The sequence below is a fragment of the Apodemus sylvaticus genome, chromosome 21, assembly GCF_947179515.1.
Source record: "Apodemus sylvaticus chromosome 21, mApoSyl1.1, whole genome shotgun sequence".
Lineage (NCBI taxonomy): Eukaryota > Metazoa > Chordata > Mammalia > Rodentia > Muridae > Apodemus > Apodemus sylvaticus.
In genome coordinates, this window is record NC_067492.1 from 47,185,464 (window position 1) to 47,196,629 (window position 11,166).

The 11,166-nt window shown below is 53.6% G+C and overlaps 1 protein-coding gene across 5 annotated transcripts in view; it reads left to right on the top strand.

The window, feature by feature from the left end:
* The window catches only part of Pkn1 (protein kinase N1), a 30,533-nt gene extending 19,374 nt beyond the window's left edge, over window positions 1-11,159 (top strand). For 2 of the 5 annotated variants that reach the window (XM_052166711.1, XM_052166708.1), the window contains exons 9-23: window positions 48-191; window positions 3,173-3,248; window positions 3,332-3,473; window positions 3,566-3,659; window positions 3,867-4,046; window positions 7,410-7,489; window positions 7,563-7,638; window positions 7,728-7,819; window positions 8,953-9,129; window positions 9,313-9,375; window positions 9,491-9,567; window positions 9,842-9,984; window positions 10,262-10,369; window positions 10,470-10,550; window positions 10,893-11,159. In XM_052166711.1, coding sequence (XP_052022671.1) covers window positions 48-191; window positions 3,173-3,248; window positions 3,332-3,473; window positions 3,566-3,659; window positions 3,867-4,046; window positions 7,410-7,489; window positions 7,563-7,638; window positions 7,728-7,819; window positions 8,953-9,129; window positions 9,313-9,375; window positions 9,491-9,567; window positions 9,842-9,984; window positions 10,262-10,369; window positions 10,470-10,550; window positions 10,893-11,096 — 1,737 coding nt within the window. In that variant the 3' untranslated portion in view covers window positions 11,097-11,159. The remainder of the gene's footprint in view (window positions 1-47; window positions 192-3,172; window positions 3,249-3,331; window positions 3,474-3,565; window positions 3,660-3,866; window positions 4,047-7,409; window positions 7,490-7,562; window positions 7,639-7,727; window positions 7,820-8,952; window positions 9,130-9,312; window positions 9,376-9,490; window positions 9,568-9,841; window positions 9,985-10,261; window positions 10,370-10,469; window positions 10,551-10,892) is intronic. The other 3 variants (XM_052166713.1, XM_052166712.1, XM_052166710.1) reach the window with 2 other exon arrangements.
* The last annotated feature ends 7 nt before the right edge of the window (window positions 11,160-11,166 follow it).

The following is an 11,166-nucleotide window of genomic DNA, read 5'->3' on the forward strand; positions in this document are numbered from 1 at the left end:
GGAGGTAAGGTCAGACGCAGGAAGTGATGGCCCTGTTTCTTCTTAAGGCTCGGGAGCTGGAGCTGGCTGTGTTCTGGCGCGACCAGAGGGGTTTGTGCGCTCTCAAGTTTCTGAAGTTGGAGGACTTCTTGGACAACGAGCGACATGAGGTGCAGCTGGACATGGAGCCCCAGGGCTGCCTGCTGGCTGAGGTACAGCCTGGTTTCTGACCTCTGACCCCAAGATGTTTCCTGCCTCCTTGCCTCTGATTGTCTAGCGCGGGGAGATTAATTTCAGATGCTTCTGAGCCTTCATGGGAAGTAAGGTTTATGAAGGCTGGGGTTGGTGCCAGGAGCCACACATTGCACATAAGGAAGAATCAGCAGGGACAGGCCACAGACATGCCAGGGCTCCCGGAAGGCTGTGCCTTGTCAATTGCACGTTGGTCCGATGATATAGGACTCAATGGGTAGAACGCTGGCCTCGCATGCACACAGCCATGGCCCCATTTCTAGTTCAGATAAAGCTAGGTGTGGGTGCTGGAGAGATAGATGTCTCATCAGTTGAGGGTACTGGCTGCTCTTCCAGAGGACCCAGATTGATTCCCAACACCTGCGTGCCTGCTTATAGCTGTCTGTAACTCCAGTTCTGGGGCGTCTGACACCCTCTTTTGGCCTCAGTCACTAGGTTCACATGTGTTGCACAGACATACATGCAGGCAAACCACTCATAGACATTAAACAACCAAACATTAAAACTAGATGTCATGCAGCATCGAGCCACATGCTGAGCAGGAGGGCGGGGACATAAGGACGGTCCCAGAGCCGGGCGGTGGGAGCTCGCCCTCAATCCCAGCACTCTGGAGGCAGAGGCAGCAGAGCTCTGAGTCTGTGGTCAGCCTGGTCTACACAGTGTGTCCCAGGCCAGTCAGGTCTGTAGAGAGACCCTGTCTCAAAAACAGAAAAACAAGCCAGACACACTTTCTGCCGCTGCAGCTTAGTGAGAGCAAAACCAAGCGCCGTGAGAGCCTCGTGCGGAGCGCTGGACCCGCACCCTCGAAGCTCTGCCTTCATCCCCAGCGCATGACGCATGACGGCAATAGCAAACTCAGGTGGAGGCAGGGTGCTGGTGGCAGCCATCAGCAAGGGACGGCCGCAGTGCTGTTGTCACCGAGTGCTGTTGTCTCTGAGCCCACCATGTCGAGTTCTACCATGGGTAGAGTGCTCTGTCTGAACTGTGGCTGTTGTAGCTGGAAACCAAAGCTTTTCCCACTGACACTTTGAGTGATCTGCACAGGAACACGCTGGGTCTAGAGATCAGTACCTGTGTGTGTTGGAGTTGGAACACTAGGCTAAGCCACCATGGCTGTCACACGTGGGTGGCCCCTCGTCACTGGGCCTTCTGATCTGGAGCAAGGTGCAGGCTCCGTCCCTCTTGCTTCTGATGCTTCGAAGATAGGGGTCGGTCTGAGAATACCTTTCTCAGTTCCCAGGTAGGTAAGGCGTCTTTCTGTCACTGTGGCAAATTCCTGAAATAATCAGAAAGAGGAAGGGTAGTTTTGGCCCGTGGTTTCTGCCTTAGCCCTGTGGATCTGGGCTTGAAGCTCAGCGTGTCACTATGCCAGCAGCATAAGCAGAGGAGGCGTGTGTACCCAACGGGCGCAGAAGCAAAGACACAGGGAGGGGCCGGGCTCCCAATACCCTGTGTGAGGACTTACTCCGGTGACCTCACTTCCTCCTACTAGGACCCGCCTCTAATGGTTACACTACCTCCCAAATAGAGCCACAGGCTTGTGGCAAACATTTCAATACACAGGGCCATTCTGGGATTGCTGAGCCTAACAACCGTGCCAGATGAAGCCAGTGTGGCCAGCCTGGGACCATACTTGGGAATCAAGCCATAGGTGATGTGGGACCTGTTTTGCAGACTTCCATGTCAGTCTTGGGCGGCAGACTCCTTCCTTCCCTCTAGAGAAGCATCTGATTGCCTGGGTTCAAGATGGAAGCCTGTTGTCGGAATATGAGTGTTCCTGTCTTAGGTGTTTTTCCCGTGACTGTAGTAAAGTACCCTAACAAGCGCATTTGAAGGAAAGGAGGGTTCTTTTGACTCAGAGTCCACCATGATGGGGAAGTCAAGCAGGAGCAGTAAGTGGCTGGTCACACTGCATAGGAAGTGAGGGTGGGAAGCACAGTGGTGAGTGCCTGGTGCTCAGCCTGCTCTCCGGGATCTAGGTGGGGGTCTAGGGAAGATGCCTCTCCCAGCTTTGGTGGGTCTTCCCTAACAGACATGGGTGATCCCCGGAGGCCTGGAGGCTGGTCTCCTAGGTGATTCTAGTCAACCTGACGACTGACTTTAACTATTTCGGTCCCCATGAGGGCCCCTGTGTTTGACCGCTTGCTCCACAGCTGGCGGCTCTTGAGAGGTAATAGATCCCTCAGGAGGTGGCGCCTCACCGAAGTGTCTCACTTAGACCCTAAGTCCTGCTGCTTTCTGTTCCCTGGTCCTCTGAGATGTACCTGGGCTTCAATCTTCTGCCACTGTGGCCTCCACTGCTTGAGCTGCCATGTCCTCCTTCCCTGGTGGACTGTATTCCCTCAGTCATGCCCAGAATAGAGCCCCACCCCCGCCCCTGGAGCTGTGTCTGTCAGGTACTCTGTCACTGTGAGGAGAGCACAGCACGCACTTCTGAGGGCAGACAGTAAGTGCACTGCCTCCTCGTCTATGCTCCGCAGCTTTCTGTTGCTTGATCGAATACTCGTGAGAAATAAACGTAAAGGAAGCGGGTTTTGTTGGGTTCGTGGTTTCAGGGTGGCAGCTCTTCACCCCGTCGCTTCTGGGCTTGTGATGGAGCAGGCCGTGGAGGAGAGCTGTTCACATGCTGACAGGGAGGGAGAAGGGAGTAGATCTGGCAGCTAGAGACCAGCTTCGTGCGGTGACACGCTTCCCCGAGAAGCCCCCTGCTTCCCAACAGTCTATGAAGCTCTGAAGCCGTCTCTGGATGCGTCCATGAGAGAAGTCATCGATCGCCCCTCCTGTGCAGAGTCACTGCCGACGGCTGAGTTTTGACATGGCTGCTAGAGCCAGGCCCCCTGTCCTCAGGGATGCTTGGTGTCACTTGGTGTCACGGTGCTCCTTACATAGGTTGTATGTGCACCTGTTCCTGCGACCACTGCAGCGGAGCTTGTCCCCACAGGTCACCTTCCGGAACCCCATCATTGAGCGGATCCCCAGGCTCCAAAGGCAGAAAAAAATCTTCTCCAAGCAACAAGGTAAGGAGGGTCTGGGTGAGCTGCGTTGGACCGCCGAGGACCCCGGGATGTCATGGGTGGTCACCCTACCCTTGCAACTTCAGGGAAGGCATTTCAGCGTGCCAGGCAGATGAACATCGATGTGGCAACTTGGGTGCGGCTGCTCCGGAGACTCATCCCTAACGCTGCGGCCACTGGCACCTTCAGTCCCAACGCATCTCCGGGCGCTGAGATCCGGCACACCGGGTACGGAAGGAAGGAGCGTGGCCCCAGATTCACTGTCGCTCCTGTTTCCCAGAGTCCCAGGTTCCCCACTCATCCTCCTTCCTCTCCTGCAGAGACATATCCATGGAGAAATTGAATCTTGGTGCTGACTCAGACAGCTCATCCCAGAAGAGCCCGCCAGGGCTACCCTCCACCTCATGTAGCCCGGTGAGTGTGCGCCATCTGCCCCGGGCAGGGGAGCCTAGGGGACCTGCTTTTTTTTTAATCCAGAAACCTCCAGATGCTAACCCAGTATCATCCAGGAGAACAAGGCTGGCTGTTTGGTTGGCTGTTTTTGTTGAGTATAGTTTCAGGCTTTGGACTCTTGAACACCTCAGTCCCCTGCATGCTGGGATTACCATGTGCTGTGTACAGGGTACGGGTGATGGAATCCAGAGCTTCCTGCGTGCTAGGCGGTGCTCTGACATCTGCATCCCGGCACCTGCCCTGGTTTCTCCGTGTGGAAGCCGGGTAAGGCGCCAGCAGCCTATCTTCCCAGCAGCGGCATGGCTGAGGCGGGACGGTCATCAGTTTGAGTCCAGCCTAGACCACATAGTAAGTTCGAGGCCAGTTCAGGCTACATACCAAGACCGTCTCAGAAGCCAAAGCCGGGGATATGAGCTTGGAGACCGGAGGTTTGCTCGCTCGCAGAGCTCTTGAGCAGTGTGCTTGCAGTTCCGGGCTCCATCCCAGGTGGAAAACCAGCAAAGAACACAAGTGTGAGCTGGGGAGAGAGAGCAGAAAGGCGCCTGCCTGACTCCTGCGCTGGGAAGCAGAGGCAGGGGCATCAGGAACGAAATCTTCTAGAGAGGAGGGAATGTTTTTCTCTCATTTTTGAGATTGTAATATAGCTTTTCTCTCTCCAAATCATCCTGTAAACCCTCTTCCTCTCTGTCAAAATCACGGCCTCCTTTTTCATTAATTGCTATTGCATGCATCTATGAATGTGTAAATATTTATATATTCCTACATACATCTTGCTCAGTGTATGTAATGTCACTGTTCTGTATGTTTTCAAGTCTGGCCATTTAATTCCGGACAGTCAATCAGTGTGCTTTTCCTTTGGGACAACCCTCTCCCACGCGAAGCACACTTTAATTGGCTGTAGAACCTTTAGACAGTTGGTCCTCGAGGGCTTTTCCCATACACTGTGGCATGTCTGTAGCTCTCGTCCTTATCCAGCTCATTTGGACGGAGGGCCATGCTGCTGAGATGGACAGGTGTAGCTTCTGACCAGCTTAGCTTCATAGCAACCCCCCATCCTCTGGCCCCACCCCTCTTCCTCTCTCAGTGTTCTCTGAGACTTAGGTATGGAAGTGCTTTTTGGTGTATCCAATGGAACTGGGCTCCACACTTCTGCATTTATTTTTAAGATTTATTTATTTATTTCATGTATGTGAGCACACTGTCACTGTTTTCAGACACACCAGAAGAGGGCATCAGATCCCATTACAGATGGTTGTGAGCCACCATGTGGTTGCTGGGAATTGAACTCAGGACCTCTGGAAGAACTGTCAGTGCTCTTAACTGCTGAGCCATCTCTCCAGCCCCACACTTCTGCATTTTGACTGAGTGTGGTTTTCTTTCTTTCTTTTTCTTTAAACGTTTTTTTTTTTAAATCACTTATTTTATGTATGTGAGTACACTGTCACTGTCTTCAGACACACCAGAAGAAGGCATCGGATCCCATTACTTCTGCATTTTGATTGCGTGTGGTTCTGTGTGGTGGTTTCTATCTGTTGCGGAGAGAAGTTTCCTTGATGAGGGATGAGGACCACTTTTATCTGTGGGTATAGGCAGTGGTTCTCAACCCGCCCAATGCTGACCTTTAGTTCAGTTTCTCATGTGAAAAATAAGATTATTTTCATTGCTACTTCACAACTATTTTGGTATTGTTATGAATCATAATGTAAATATCTGTGACAGTCTTATGTGACCCCTGGTATAGGGTCATTTGACCTGTCCCCAGGGAGCCGTGACCTACAGCTTGAGAGCCCCTAGAACCATAAACGTTTGGAGTGTAGTTAGAGTGATGCTGGTTCAGTACAGTGCTGGCCGTCAGTTCTCCAGGGCTATGAGCTCACTGACCCGGGGTAGCTGGTGAGGTTTCCAGTGCCTGGCATGGTGCTTCCCTCTTTAGAAGTGGTCCTAAGCTCAGTTAGGGAGCTATTGACCCAAAACACAAAGGAAAAAACACAACCTATATCAAGGACAAACTGTGTTGCTCTATTGATAGTGGTTACCAAAAGAAGTGGGGGTGCAGCTGTCAGGAACTTGCTCTAGTTCTGTGGTCATGGATGCTTTTGGTAAAGACACGAGGAATTGACTCTGTTCTCTGAGCCTGATGAGAGCTGTGTGGTTGGGTGGCCACGGCCGTGGAGGCCAAGTAGACAGAACTTGTGTGGGTTACTAGACACTCCTTTCCTTTTTTTCCCTCCAACCAGTTCTAGCTCTGGCAGGTTATCTAACCACAGGCTGGCCCATCAGTGATTCTAACCACAGGCTGGCCCATCAGTGGTTCTAACGACAGGCTTCAGGCTGGTGCTCTGTGGCTGTCCTGTTATCATCCTTGCCAAATACAATATTCCTTTCCTTTTATTCTGTCTGTCTGTCTGTCTGAGACAGGTCCTCTCTATTTAGCTCTGGCTATCCTAGACCAACTCACTATATAAACCAGACAGGTCTTGAAACCACAGAGATTGCCATCTCTCTCTTAGGATTAAAGGCATGTGCCACTATGTCTGGCTTCGTTTTACAATTTTTACTACCATTCCATTTATCTTGTGTGAGTGTGTGGTACTCACATCGTGGTCAGAGGAACCTGGCAGGAGTCAGTTCTCTCCTTCTACCGCATGAGTCCCAGGGCTCAAACTCCAGTTGTCGGTCCTGGCAGCCGCCGCCTTCACCTCCCACCCTGCTGCTGGCCCACTTTCCATTCCTTTTTGACCTTCTGCCCCAGCCTCTCGATCGGGAGAGTGTGCCTGGCTCACTGTCCACTTGCTGCCTTTTCTCCATTTGGAAAAGGAAGGCAGGTGGAAGCCAGGGTCTCACAGGAGAGGCCGGCGTTACACCACAAAGCCACACCCTCAGATCCCGGGTCTTTTTTTGTTTGTTTCAATATTTGTATTTGTATATTGGGTGTGGAGATCAGAGGACAACTTGCAGAAGTTGATTCTCTCCTTCCACCTGTGGATTCCAGAGATCTACCTCGGGCCAACAGGCTTGGTGTAGTAAGCACCTTCTTTTTCTTGAGCCAAGGCTGCCCCAGGCCCTGCTTCTTTTCAGTCATATGTTCATGTGGTATGGCTAGGCTGGGAGGGAGCCCTGTAGTAGAGGGTTGGTTCATCTAGGAGGCATGAAGTCCTGGGTTCCATGCCCAGCATTAGAAATCAATCCATCCATTAATCTGTGCAGGCTAAACCAGTAAATTAAATAAGCAGACAAAAGATATTTAAATAAGCAGGATTCTGGGAGGAAAATGAGACAGATGGACAGGCTATGCCGAGGGTCTCTGCTCTATAACCCAGGAGTCAGCTGAGCCTCACTTAGACAATATCTCAGAAGGGTTACAGAGGGAGGAAGAGCTGGGCCCAGTGCAAGCCTGGGGTCCCAGTTATCCAGGAGGCCGAGGCAGAAGGAGCACAGTTGAGGGTAGCTTGGGCAGTTTGGTGAGAGTCGGCTCAAAGGAAAGAAAGCCCAGAGCTGGAAATATGCTCAATGCTCAGGTCTGTCCCTGTGCTACCCCTGTGAAGGCAAAGTGAGCTGAGAAGGTGGCCCTGGGGAGGAGGGTGTGGGGCAGTCCTGGGGAGGAGGGTGTGGGGCAGTCCTGAGGCGGAGAGGGTGTGTGTGGCCCAGGCCTTCTTGGCTCTTGGGACTCGTGAGCTCTGACTTATGGCTACTGTGACCTCTGCACCACAGAGTTCTCCAACCCACGAGTCTACCACCTCTCCAGAGCTGCCTTCAGAGACCCAGGAGACCCCCGGCCCTGGCCTGTGCAGGTGATACCCCTTCCCAGTCCCTACCTGTCCCCCACACACCCTCCGAGGCCCCACAAGCTCTCTTTCTCCACAGCCCCCTGAGAAAGTCACCCCTGACACTTGAGGACTTCAAGTTCCTGGCAGTGCTTGGCCGGGGTCACTTTGGAAAGGTGAAGCAGGGGGGGATCTAGGGGGTCACCAAGTTTTTACCCCAAGGGCTTGGGCTGACCACTAAGGCCCTGTGCTCACTGTGTGCCAGGTGCTGCTGTCTGAATTCCGTTCCAGTGGGCAGCTCTTTGCCATCAAAGCCTTGAAGAAAGGTGACATTGTAGCCCGAGATGAAGTGGAGAGGTGAGGTCCTGCCCTGACCCTTGGGGTTTTGGAAAACAGACCAAGAGTGTCCTCTTGTGAGCATGTCAGTGAGAGGGACCTCTGACCAGTGAGCACTGACGTAGGAAGCAGTTCCTGGGACGCTGTTGTGACCTACTTCCCTTTCCAGAGTGAATACTGAGGTTGTCGCCTTTCTGCTCCTGGTTCAACAGTCCACTAGAGTCACACAGTCACAGGCAGGAGGCCCAGGACTCATATGTCAGGTCTTGGAACTGCCTTGGTTTTGGAGTCAGGGTCCTAGGTTAAAATCATGCCTCTGTCAGATGCTTCCAGATGCTGGGAAGCCGGGCCTTTCTCAGGACTTAGCATCCTGATCTATCTAGTTACCAGATGCCCGTGGATCTCGTCCTCTCACAACTGTCGAGTACATTAAAGAAAAGGTGGGGGCTGGAGAGACGGCTTAGCGGGTAAGAGCACTGACTGCTCTTCCAAAGGTCCCAAGTTCAAATCCCAGCACCTACATGGTGACTCACAACCATCCATAATGAGATCTGATGCCTTCTTCTGGTGTGTCTGAAGACAGTTCAGTGTACTTACATATAATAATAAATAAATAAATCTTTTTTAAAAAAAATTAAAGAAAAGGTCTAGTCAAATAATTCTTCATAGTTCTTGATCCCTGAGAAGGCTTTAGCCTGACCATAGACTTTCCAGCCATCTTCTTAAAGACCAGGAACTTTAATAACCAAGAACAAAAGCTCGGATAAGTAAGATTTATTTATTAATCTGGGTTGCAGAAGCCCAGTTGTGTCTGCCTCTGTCCCGAAGCTTGGTGCTGCTGCTGTCGTGTGTGTCACTGAGCTCATGAGCACAGCGCGCCCTCTCTCTCCACGGCCAGTCAGACTCCATGCTTCAGTCCTCCACCCCCACCCCCACCCCCGGGCCTGTTGAGCCGGCCTCCTGGTTCCCAAGCCAGGGCCCAGCATGGACTGTGTCGGTCCGAGCCTGAACCCTTACCCATTTCCCAAAATGAGAAATGAGTCCAGTTGCTCAAAGCTGCAGAGCAGTGCAACTCAGCAGATATCTGGGTGAGCCCGGAGGGCATGGGCGAAGGGCAGGGCCGCTGGGCTCTCTGACTTCTGCCTCCTGCCCAGCCTCATGTGTGAGAAGCGGATTTTGGCGGCCGTGACCAGGGCAGGACATCCCTTCCTGGTGAACCTTTTCGGCTGTTTCCAGACCCCAGAGCACGTGTGCTTTGTGATGGAGTACTCAGCGGGTGGAGACCTGATGTTGCACATCCATAGCGATGTGTTCTCAGAGCCTCGGGCTGTGTGAGTCTTCATCCCAGCGCCCCGCCCCTCTGCACGCCACGCCCCTCCTGCACGCCACGCCCCTCCCACACATCACCTGAGACACCACCTCTCCGCCCTCAGGCCTTCTTCCTGCACAGCTTTGGGGCCCTAGGGGTCAGGGACTTTGTAGAACCAGGCTTGTGTGATTTTATGCCTTTACAGCTTCTATTCGGCCTGTGTGGTGCTGGGACTGCAGTTCCTTCATGAACACAAGATTGTCTACAGGTGTGTACGTGAGAACATGGTCTGCCCACAGCCTGGACATGGTCGAGCTCTGCACAAAGCCCCGATCCCCACCCAGCCATCCCTCTTTACATCCCCTGACACCCCCATTCCCCAGGGACCTGAAGTTGGACAATTTGCTCCTGGATACTGAGGGCTACGTCAAGATCGCAGACTTTGGCCTCTGCAAGGAGGGTGAGGGGCTGCAATCCCGGGATGAGAGGAATAGGGGGTGGGCTACCCTCTGGCGCAGCTGTACCTAGGTGGTCAGGTGCCATTTTCTCCTCTATGGGCTCTGCTGTCAGCCACCTGCTCACCCTAGCAGCTTCAGGGTAGTTCACCAGCTCCAGCCCCCTCTGGGGCAGCCCATCCTGACGTGGGGCAGGGCTGCATGGCTATCTGGAGTATCTCATGCTCCTACTCCCCCACCTACAGAGGCTCACGTGGTCTTGCTTTCCACCCCACCCAGGGATGGGCTATGGGGACCGGACCAGCACATTCTGCGGAACTCCAGAGTTCCTGGCGCCGGAAGTGCTCACAGACACGTCCTACACACGCGCAGTGGACTGGTGGGGACTAGGCGTGTTGCTCTATGAGATGCTGGTGGGAGAGGTGAGGCCCAGGCTGCCTGTTTTCTGTAGAGAACATGCATGTGCCTCAGAGTGAGGTGGGAATCTGCTCCTACCATGGGCAGTCTGATCTGGGGCCCCCAGCTTTACCTCTCTGAGCTGTTTCTGTAACTGTAAGGTGGGATACTTAGCCCTAGAAGCGAGCAGTGGTGCTAGGTGCTCCCGGAGGGGCGGGGCACTTTGGTAGTGCTGGCTGTGTGGACAGGCTAAAAGTGGGATCTTACAAAACCCGGCTTTCTCTGTCCCACCCCCGCCCCCAGTCTCCATTCCCTGGGGACGACGAGGAGGAGGTATTTGACAGCATTGTCAACGACGAGGTTCGCTATCCTCGATTCCTGTCTGCGGAGGCCATCGGCATCATGAGACGGGTAGGCATACGTCCCACCTCTCGACCACCTAGTCAAGGCAGGCTGGGAAGGGGCCTTGGGACTGGACTCAGATACAGATTGACTCGTGTGCCCTTCACAGCTCCTGCGGAGGAACCCAGAGCGGAGGCTGGGATCCACCGAGCGGGACGCAGAAGATGTGAAAAAGCAGCCTTTCTTCAGGGTAAGCAGGCCCTCCCCGTCCTCTCCGTCGCCCCAAGGACCTGAGTCTTCTCAGTCCCTGTTCATTTGCACCCCAAATCTAGTAGTTATATTTAAAGAGTTTCGTAGCCCCACCCTCCAACAGTCGCCTTGGTTCCTCTCAAATGTTGCCTGTTTGTCTGCCCCCTTCATTACCCTTAACCGTCACTCCCACTGCTTCTCCAGGCCCATGTCGTCGTCATAGGCCTTACCCTGCTTTACCTGAGTTCCCACTCCCGCTTCTTGTCTGCTTCCTGCTGACCTCTAGATGTCCCTTCGTCCCCCCCAGCCTCCATCGTGACTCTCTCTGGCCCCCTCTCCACAGAGTCTGGGCTGGGATGTCCTGCTGGCCCGTCGCCTGCCTCCACCCTTCGTGCCTACGCTTTCAGGGCGCACAGACGTCAGCAACTTCGATGAGGAGTTCACCGGAGAGGCCCCCACACTGAGTCCTCCCCGGGATGCACGGCCCCTCACAGCTGCGGAGCAGGCGGCCTTCCGGGATTTCGACTTTGTGGCCGGAGGCTACTAGCCCCCAGCCCCTGCCTTGCCCCAGAGGTCGCGGTTTTTAAAAAAGCCTTTGGGTTACTCTATACATGCAT